Raw genomic sequence first — 10,579 nt, forward strand, 5'->3', positions numbered from 1 at the left:
ACAATCTTGCATTACGCGGCGGACGGCAATGCAGGATTTAGACCCGCCGCGGTCCCGACCCGACCCGCGCCCGACCCACACCCGACCAACACCCGCTCTCTGTTCCACCCGCGCAAGACGAGCTCACGCGCCCGCGCTCGGTGTATTGTCATCCATATTTTATTTTATTCTTTTACGTATGGCACAATAACAGACACCAGACACAAACAATATAGAAAAAAACACTTAAAAATCTGTGCCCAATTATAACTGTGCTCAAAAGTACTTAAAGGACACTAAATTAATTATACAAAAAAAAAACAAAACAAAAAGAATAAATTATTCACCTTACAACAATGCAAGAAGTGACCAATATAAAATTAGGGACACCGCAATTAAAAATATCGCAATCAGAACATATTTCGTTGTAATATCCATACATCCCATACAGAGGGTTGTTTTGTGATAAATTATTTTTTGTAAGAGGTATTGTGCATAATCGTTGATTTCGCATAGACCGAGTCGGACCTCTGAGCAGCAACATCTCTAGTAAGCCACCGTCTGACAGTCCATTGGCAATTTTATGCAGTGTACTTAAATCACTCATCCACACGGAATTACACCCGCCGCTGTCCCGACCCGACCCGCACGCGCTCCCTGTGTGTTTCACGCTTTATAGTAGCAATAGAGCCTTAGTAACCATACCCATTTCTGCTGCCAAGCAACAACGTGAATATTTCTGCGTTCCGGTTTTGAATGGTACCTATGGGTGCTGGTGAAATTACAGGCACATGGGACTTATCAACTTTGTATCAGTGTGACGGGCGCAGTGGCCCTCAGACATTTGCTATTTAATGCTCTAAGGGTCGTATTCTAGAACTCTACTCAATGCTCAAGCAGGATTTGAGTATGGTTTAAAGCACTCGAAATCATACTCAATTCCCTGCCATTAGGGTCGTATTTCCAGTGCTTGAAATCATACTCAGATCCTGACTTGAGCATTGAGTAGAGTTCTCGAATACGGCCCTAAGTGACACTGTTATCGCTACCCACGACTTGTTCGTCCCGTCCCTTATTATCATAAAAAAAACTTTTAAAGCCGCGGGCTTTTCCGAGAACGCTCGAGAATTCACCGAAAAACGCGTGACCCTATTTTACGTCTACTGCATTACACAATTAACAAAGTTCGGTATGCTCTATTTATACATGTATATTACAAACATTTTGTGTCACAAAATTTAGTTACATTATTTTTCGGTGTAAAGTAAAATTAAACTGACAGTATGTGAATTGTAAACTATCAAACATCTAATATTATGAATATGAGAAAAATAATAAAAATTGTGATAGATGGAGTCGTCTCACACAAGGCAATAATTGACGTAAATAAAAAGCAACATCATGTTACAAATAATTTTATTCCGTAGCCAATAATAATTTACTTTTTCCATTCGCTTTATATTTAAAAACTTTCTCTTTTCTTCTTGACTTCCAGTACTTGATATCTTGTTTGGACATAACATAATCCCCGCTGACAGACACTGATTTAATTTTATCTAAAACATAATTATAACCATTTTACATACTTACATACATCACGCTTGTCTCCACTGGAGTAAGCAAAGACAATATTCAGATATAATTCAAAATAAAATTTTAAAAATACAACACAAGAGAATGCCTAAACATGTACAGATAAAAAAGATTTTTTTTTATAGCATTAGGTGACGGGACGAACACACACACACCTATCCACAGTGCTCATCCACCCTGAGACATAATTTGATAAATTCCATGTGCCTGTAATTTCACCAGCACCCTTACCCTTCAAAACCAGAATGCAGTAATGCTGACATTACTGCTTGGTGGCAGAAATAGGTAAGGTGCAGTACTTCCCTGGACAAACTCTTTCACAAGGAGATGTTATATATTTGTTTAATAGTGTTCCAAGAATGTAGAGAACTGTACGTAGAACAATGGTACAGGATGATAAGAAGTACATGAGGAAATTGAAGTGGGGTTACGCTGGACATATCATGAGGGAGACTAAAAAACGGACCAGAGCTGTAACAGAGTGGTACCCAAGAGAAGGTAAATGCAGACAGGGAAGGTAGAGAAAAAGATGTTTTAAAATTGGTGGCAGGCCCATTTTGGCAACAACAGGCACGGGACTGGGAAAACTGGAAGTCTCTGGTGGAGGCCCATGTCAAAAGACAAGCTGATGATGACTAATTTATGATTAATTGTTAATCATGAAATTATTTATGTATACATTTTAATTGGTTATTTATGTCTATTATTAATGTCTAGTATTAATCTAGGTTTAAGATATTTTAACATTTTTTAAATAATGAATTGTATTTTCTACTAATGAATTATATTGTAACATTTGAATTCTATCAGCAATAAAGGATATTATTATTATTATTATTCCAAATATAATCCTTTGACAACTGAACAATTATTATAATCAAAGACACTCTAATGAGAATATTATAATTCAAAGTAAAATACCATTCATTTTGCATTTACTTTTATCATCAAGAATTTTGTGTGATTGCACTGAAGGTTGTAAATGATGGGACATTAGCTTAAAAATAAATAAAAACACTAGTTAAGTACCTATTTCTTACATACCACATTCATCTAGATCATCAGCCTCAATATGTTTTTTTTTCAATTGCTTCCTTTTCTTTGACTCCCGATTATGTCCTTCCGTGTATGTATCTATAGGGCCTTCACATGATAGATAGCCCTCCGAATCCTTAAACAGCTTTACACCACCCTTTACCTTTTGTTTTCTGAAAATGTTTTTATAAACAGGTTGGCAAGTTAGTAAAGCGTGAAACACACAGAGAGCGGGTGCAGGTCCGATTCCGTGTATTTCCGCAGGTGCGTGTGCCGTCCCACCCGCCGCGATCGCGAACCATCCCGAACGCACCCGACACGCGCCCGAGTCGCGCCAGACCCCGAAACGCTTTCTGTGTGTTTCACACTAAGGCCCTGATTTGGTGGTATGATTCATTCATTTGTATGAGTATTACTATTATTATTAGAGTGGCTTCATTCAAGGCCCCTCATCACATGCGACCATAAACTTATCTAATGTGATCACCACTAATTACAGTTCAGAGGCAAGGCCAACAGCATTAAGGACTTTCCTGGCTCTGATAGTTTTGATGTCCTCGGGTTGCGGTCTACGCCTGCCCAATATGGGCAGCATATAATTTTGTATGCTCATCAGTGTGGGTGAGGACATGCACAGGAGTTTCGTCCACCTCATGGCAGACTCTGCACTCTCTATTTCCTCACTGCTCAATATTTGACGTGTGCCTTGTATGAGTTACAAAAACCTTTCATAAGAATGAAGGAATTTTTTCTTATGGCATGTAAAAGTGTTTTTATTTTAATATTTATTTATTGACTATTGTAATGTTTCACTAAAATGATATTCATGTTGATAAAGTAATTTTCTTAAAAAAATTACTTTAAATTACTATCCTGATTTTTCAAATGCACCTTAGACATTTTACCTTTCCAGTATCTATATACTTGTTTTTTTTTTAAATACTACATTATTATAGTTTTTATTATTAATACAAAAATTGAGTCAGCAATCTTAAGAATGTGTACAATAAATTTACGAAATTGAGTCGATATTTGCCTATCTTTATAAGATAAGAGTAACTTTCAGTATGTTTGATACAGATGTATTAATTCTAATATCAAAATATCAAACATACTCAATTTTTGAATGTTCAAGAAACCCAATAAATAAAAAATCTTCATTATGAAATAAACAATTATAAACAAAAACTTACTTCATTCCATTCTGTCGAATATCAACAAATTCAATACTTTTATCAATTACATTTGAAACTTTGGCCCCAATTTGTCTCTGTAGCTGTTCTGGCACCTTTACATCATTATAATGACTAGCGACATACAAGTACCTCTCAGATTTTGGTGTTTCTGGGTCTAAAAAATTTCTTCATATTTTTAAATAAAACTTTTTGAAACACAACAAAATTGTAGATTGCGTATCAGTAAAAGCCTAGAGACACTAATATCAACATGCAAACCAGTCGAATAATTGACAAACTTGAGAAAATAACAAATTTTAGATCACCTTTAGGTGATGGTTTTAAAATACCCCGAGATTTGTCTAGCATTTTAGTGAACGTGTCATCAACCGCTTCTTTAAATTTAGACATATCTTCGTCCTCAGATGTATCGGACATCGTGGAATTGTTTGGAATTGATTCCAATAATTAAATAATTGAAGACATAAATTACAAGTTTACAATAAAAAAAAGTGAAAACCGGCAACAAAACAAATACCACGTGCAACTGACTGACTGACAATAAATGTCAAACTTTGACTCGTACATATATTAATTTATACGATACATTTTTTTTTTAATTTTTGAAATGGTGCATGGTAAAGATTTCTCATGTTGAAAAAACAAAATGGAAAAATATTCGAAACATAATTTAGAAATATTTAGAAAAAGTAGTAATAAATATATATTTTTTTTAATTGGAGGTATTTCTAGGAAATATTTTTTTGAATAATATTCTAATATTGTCTGGAGCTTAGAGGATGGAAAAAGTCTAGAGCGTTTCAAAATTGTTGACATTGACAGTTTGACAGAAAAAACCGTTTTTTTTCTCATTTTCCCTTTATTTTTTTCCATCCTCTAAGCATTTTCCTTTTTTTTTTGCATTTTTTTAATTTTTATCAAAACACGAAATACACATAGAAACTAGAAAGATGATAGTCGATAATCTCAGTACAGAGCACTAAAAAAACCGACCTCAAAAGTACTTGGAATTACGTCTATTTGCTAAGTTTTTTTGAAATATTCCCTAGTTCGCCACTATACAGGACTTGACACTGGAGATAATAAAAATCGGTTCTCACTACTCAAAGTATATCGAGAGAAAAACGCCTTGAATTGGAGAAATAGCAAAATCAACCATTAAAGTTTATTTTAAGTTAATTGCTCCTAAATTTAAGTTAGGCGCTATTTATAAAAATGAATCTTCATGCGTGAACTTCCACCCTTCGAGGTGGATGATTTTCTTCAAAATGAAATGGGACCACTATGGAAGTACCCCCTTTCCAACAAAAAAAGAATCATGAAAATCGGTTCACAAATATCGGAGTTATCGCGTAACATACATCCAAAAAAAGAACATACAGTCGAATTGAGAACCTCCTCCTTTTTTAAAGTCGGTTAAAAATGGCGAGTTTTTGTAGTTACTGTTTTTTCACAAATTAATTTTTAGTTCAATTATTATTACGTTTTGAGTTTCTTAATAATTGTTTGTTGCTTGTTTAAGCTGATGGCTCTATAGCCAATGCTCAACAAATAAATAATAATAATAGAAAGACGTAGAGAGAGACTCTACGTAGTAAGGTGATTGTAATTGTGTCCACAAAATAATATAACATACTGATTGTGTCGTCAAGTGTCAAGTCAAATAAGCACAAATGATAAAAAGAAGATACGGAATGTTTTCGGAACAAACAATGTGTATATTATAAATAAGTATATTGCAGACAATTAAACAAAAAAAAAAATTTGTGAAACTAGCGAATACCAGCAGTAGGTACCTCTCTTAATCCCTCTAGTTTTTTCGATTAACGAAGCTAAAAAATGGCAGACAATCCAGACTACACCAAGGCAACGTCGATTCATGAGTTTACTGTCAAGAACATCAAAGGAGAAGACGTGAAACTTGATGTTTTCACAGGTCATGTGTGTATCATCGTGAATGTTGCGTCGCAGTGTGGGCTCACCGTGAGCAATTACAAGTCTCTCAATGAGTTGTATGAGCAATATGCAGAGAGCAAAGGTGAGCTTAACAGAATTTACATTACAAGATTTCTCTATTATTAAGTGGGTAATTTTCAAGTTCGTTTTCTGTACCTAATTTCGGTGTCAATGTTTATTATTTAAATATTCGAGTATACTGATCTGAAATATTAAATAATATTTCAGGTTAATATAATCGAATTTTTAATAATGCTTCACAATAATATTTAAATAATAAAAATTCCACCAAAATTATGTAGATAAAACTAACCTGGAAATTACTTTTACTTTGTGATTTTACTGTGTGAAGTCAGGTTTTGGGGTTATAGTTATCTATATACTATTATATTCATTTGTACTATTACATATTAAACATTGAAATATAAAAAAAACAAAATGTGGACCTAGATTTCATTCATTCTATATATCTATATATATTGAAATTATTTTTGTTTTTTAAATAAGTACCATGCTTTTATTCAAGAAAGCCTGAAATAGTTTTTAATAAATTTACTAAATTTTTATTTTTTCTTACAAGGCCTGCGCATCTTAGCGTTCCCTTGCAATCAGTTTGCAGGCGAGGAGCCAGGTGACTCTGAAGAAATCTGCAGTTTTGCCGCTAAAAAGAATGTCAAGTTCGACCTGTTTGAAAAGATTGATGTCAATGGTGATAATGCTGCACCACTGTGGAGGTTTTTAAAGGTATGCTTTTTATGTTACAGTTTTTCCTGAAATTGTGGCATTAGTTTTGGTTGAATTAATATGTGACAATGACAGGAAAAACCTAGACCTCTCAATGACCTCTCATAATATTTTTACAACTCATCAATCATTCATCATCATGAACAAATTTTTTTATCTATGAGTAGCAAATGTATAATTATGTCTTTGTCTGTACCAGCACAAGCAAGGTGGTACCCTGGGCAATTTCATCAAGTGGAACTTCACTAAATTTATCATTGACAAAAATGGGGTGCCAGTTGAGCGCCATGGACCCAACACTGACCCCGCATTGTTGGTAACATCGCTTGAAAAATACTGGTAAAATGCGTGAAGTAACAAATATTTTTTTATTAAAAGAAATATACTCCAAGTTAAGTGAAAAAAATATCAAAGTGCTATTCACGTATGAATAAGTTTGTTTAAGAATTATCACTTATTATTTTGTTATTTTGTAAGTTTTCTTTCTTTGTGACCAAATCTGATTCTTTGAAGCACATTTGAGGCACACTATTAAAACACAGGGCATTTTCGAGCCTTTTTATATAAATAAAACATAGGGTTGCGCCCCTGGTGGCCTTTATTTAAATTTGCTTATTTATACAGGAAATGACTTGCGATATTGTAACGATAAGAAGTACATAAATTATGTGATATTACTAGTTGGTGTAGGGTCAGCCATTAGTGAATAGAGAAAAAAAATTATCTATTGTACTCAGTAAGTAGATTTTGAAATTGTTTAACTAATTACCTTGTTGTGGTCAAAACTCTGAGATAGAACTGGAGATAAAAAATGTAAACAAACAATTAAACAATAAATCATCATGATAGATATTTTTTTCAAGTGGTTTATCAATAGGTTCTAGTCTTGATGTAACAAGTAATAATTATTATGGAAAATATATGCTTAAAAAACTTTTTTAAATAACTTTATGTCCTAGATTTTAGTGTATTTTATTGCAATCAACATGTTTAAATGGATCTATTTATTTCTTTTATTTATATTTTATTAAGAAATTTAATAATTACTGTAGTTTATATAAAATACTTATTTAATAATTGTAACAATAATACTTTATGTTACGTCATCGAAAACCGTTAAACAAAAAGGGCAGCAATGTTGTCATTGTCACGAAATATTGGTTTATGGATACAAAATCGAGAGAATCAGTTTTTATGACCTTGTGCTATTATTAGGTGTATAAAATAATGTTTTGATATGCACGTCAAGCTTCACACCTTGGATTTTCTTACGCAAGTGACTATGTACTTTTCCATCTTTCCTTGTACAGAGCTAGACTAGAGGTGGGTGATAAATAACGTCACGATGATTCGCCGTCAAACAGAACCACCGTGACTCGTTCCAAAGTCACATAGGTGTTCCTCCGTACCAATAGCTATCCACGTCACTCACATCACGACATTCGTATTTGATACAATGCGCGATCTCCGTTCCGTGGTAACTGAGCGCGCCACTCGTAGTTCTCTTCAAACCGGTCCATTTCGGCGATGGGAGTGAGTGAGATAGGATGACTTTCTTTGCTCTCTCACAAGGGTCGTAGGTGCTTATTACTACTAGAAAGGGCGAATGAAAAAAATCTGCAGCAGTTACTATAAACCTATTTATTAACAAAGTAAAATATTTTTGTATATTTATTTTGTTATAGGAAGAGTTGGTATTTTATATTTATGTATAATCTACTTTGTGTATTCTACTAGAAATATAATTACATTACACTTTATTGCTATTTTTGACAATCCAACGTTTCGCATTAAAGAAGTAACAAACAAAATTACATTAAATACAAAATCAACTTTTTGAATGTAATTGAACCTTATTAGAAAAGGAGTAAAAACTTAAATCCTTCCATAAAAAAACGGCTATAAGTATTAGAAGGAAGCCGCTAGTTAAAACCGTATATTGTGATGTAAGATATAGGCGTGACAAGGTCACGGAAGGAACAGTCGTGACAAAATCACGGTGATTTATCACCGTGATTTTTTTTTGGAACCGGACGACAGTCGGCACAGACTTATAAAATAAGTCTGTGAGTCACGGCGATAGAAATGTAACGCTATTCCCCATGTCTAAGCTAGACCATTTCACATTTGCGCGATTAGTGAATTTTTTTTGTAATGTAACTTTGTGTACATTTGTTATCTCGAATTTCATTGCATATATACATTTTAATATTGGTCTATGGTTTTCTTGTGCACGACTTGTGTGTCTAGGGGTCTGGTCGTCTTCTAGCAGTCAAAAAGGCAAATATTATGCTGGTCTTCAACCAGTAATATCCAAGAAACCTTGATTTTTCGAGTTCCGCGAGGCCAGCAAAAGAACAATCTCAACTATCATCTATCCTTTCTCCCCTAAAACCTCAACCTCCTCTACTATTTATTCTATTTAAATATATTGAACAAAATAACATACGGTTATAACATTTACTATGTGCACAGTATGTGTTTACGCTTTTTATCCAAAGTAGTTAGTCAAATAACCCCGTGTTTTGTCTTTGTCCATAGGATGGTGCAACCGATTATCGTCGTTTGAGTGAATCTTGATTTTACCGTGTATCGTTCAACCCGGACATTGGCAGAATTGTCCACAGTGGGACAGAAGCCAAATACAAAAAAAAAAAAAAAAAGTTGTCATAGTCTTTGAGGTTATATTTATATTAAAATAAGAAATCGAATTGAAATTAATCATTTTCGTAGATACTACGACTACTATTACTGTTCAAAATCCGTATCAAACAATGGCAGACTATGCTAAGTCACCACCCACAGATCCAAACTTGCTCAAATTTGCCGAAACGGACGATTACGACTCTCTTGCAAAATATTTGGTTGGAAACATTTACAGATATAGAGAAAATGTTATAATACCGAGGATTCTCGGGCCTGTTATTATTAAAACTAATGAGGAGAAAATGATTGAATCCACTGTTGAGAGTTGTCCATTCAAGTCATTGACCAGCTGTGTAATAGGTAAGTGTTAGCCTAGGGTTCATTATTTACTACCTATTTTCAAGTATTTAGTACCTTTATTGACAATTTTCTACCGTTGCGCTAACGGAAATGTTAAAGAAATAAAGTGGCCGGCCATTCTGACGTCTGGTTGGCTGGACCACTTTACGTTTTTCATGGTTCTAGTAGTATATATAATTTACTTTTTTATATTTTTATATTTAATACCTAATTTCTACCTAAACATTTTTTTTTCTCACTATTTTAGGAAGCTTCTATAAAAAGTTATTTTAAAAAAATAATGAAATGTCTTTGCAAAAGGTATCTTCTAAAAAAACAGTTTAACCTCTCTGGGCGATTGCTTTATAAATAACTGATTATAATTTGTTTGCATTCCTTAATACCTACAAATGGAATTAACATATGTAATACTGAATTCAACTAGTAGTGAATATAATAATAGTTATAAAATATTGCTTGCAAAGATAATCCAAAAACCATTATTGGCATATTCTAAACCCCTGCAAAAGTATTGTTAGCAATTACATGGAGAAGATAAACTGTCTTTTTAGAAGATACCTTTTGCAAAGGTGTAGAAGGTATAGAAGCTTCCTACACTAGTGAAAAAAAGTATGTTTAGGTAACTTTGAATGTCATATTAAATTTACGTTTTTATTTAAAAATCATTACAGGTTATGGTCTTGGAGCAGCCGTAGGTTTATTCACATCATCCCTAATGCCAAATGTCACCGACCCAATGGCACAGCAGAATCAGACTGCAAGAGAAATCCTACGTGAAATGAAAACTTCTATGCTCAGTTACGCTAAGAACTTTGCTATTTTAGGAGCTATGTTCTCTGGAGTTGAGTGTTGTATTGAATCGGCTAGGGGAAAAAGCGATTGGAAAAATGGAACATATGCTGGTGGTGTTACTGGCGGGTTAATTGGATTAAGAGGTAATTTTTATAATGTATTACAGCACATAACTATTAAACTGCCTCCATGGCTGAACGGTTACCATGCTGGACTGCCACACAGAGATCCAAGGTTCGATTCCCGGGCCGGGAGAAATATTTGTATAGCCTACATTT

At 33.9% G+C, this 10,579-nt stretch overlaps 3 protein-coding genes and 1 long non-coding RNA gene across 5 annotated transcripts in view; 3 read left to right on the plus strand and 1 right to left on the minus strand.

Annotated features, from left to right (window-relative positions):
• Window positions 1–598: 598 nt before the first annotated feature.
• On the plus strand, window positions 599–2,890 carry LOC113240158. The gene is made up of 3 exons (XR_003311238.1): window positions 599–638; window positions 1,852–2,070; window positions 2,872–2,890. It is a non-coding gene; the product is annotated as an uncharacterized LOC113240158 (long non-coding RNA).
• On the minus strand, window positions 1,396–4,303 carry LOC113240157. Its single transcript, XM_026477390.1, has 4 exons — window positions 4,109–4,303; window positions 3,801–3,957; window positions 2,617–2,780; window positions 1,396–1,535 (listed from the first exon to the last, which is right to left on the minus strand). The coding sequence occupies exons 1-4, from the start codon at window positions 4,218–4,220 to the stop codon at window positions 1,396–1,398; spliced, it is 573 nt and encodes a 190-aa protein (XP_026333175.1). The 5' UTR covers window positions 4,221–4,303.
• A 1,301-nt stretch (window positions 4,304–5,604) lies between these two features.
• Window positions 5,605–9,320, plus strand: LOC113240120 (probable phospholipid hydroperoxide glutathione peroxidase). 2 transcript variants are annotated; one of them, XM_026477341.1, is made up of 4 exons: window positions 5,605–5,841; window positions 6,340–6,503; window positions 6,703–6,856; window positions 9,237–9,320. In XM_026477341.1, exons 1-3 carry the CDS (start codon window positions 5,643–5,645, stop codon window positions 6,844–6,846), a joined length of 507 nt encoding a protein of 168 aa, XP_026333126.1. In that variant the 5' UTR covers window positions 5,605–5,642; the 3' UTR covers window positions 6,847–6,856; window positions 9,237–9,320. The 2 variants fall into 2 exon arrangements, with proteins under 2 accessions (XP_026333126.1, XP_026333125.1); XM_026477340.1 differs by lacking the exon at window positions 9,237–9,320 and having other exon boundaries at window positions 6,703–7,089.
• The window catches only part of LOC113240101 (mitochondrial import inner membrane translocase subunit Tim22), a 17,181-nt gene continuing 15,838 nt past the window's right edge, over window positions 9,237–10,579 (plus strand). Inside the window, exons 1-2 of the mRNA XM_026477322.1 lie at window positions 9,237–9,509; window positions 10,181–10,444. Of these exons, the coding sequence (XP_026333107.1) occupies window positions 9,278–9,509; window positions 10,181–10,444 (496 nt within the window). The 5' untranslated portion in view covers window positions 9,237–9,277. The remainder of the gene's footprint in view (window positions 9,510–10,180; window positions 10,445–10,579) is intronic.

This window comes from Hyposmocoma kahamanoa, unplaced genomic scaffold (genome assembly GCF_003589595.1).
Source record: "Hyposmocoma kahamanoa isolate Upper Pololo Valley unplaced genomic scaffold, ASM358959v1 120, whole genome shotgun sequence".
Taxonomy (NCBI): domain Eukaryota; kingdom Metazoa; phylum Arthropoda; class Insecta; order Lepidoptera; family Cosmopterigidae; genus Hyposmocoma; species Hyposmocoma kahamanoa.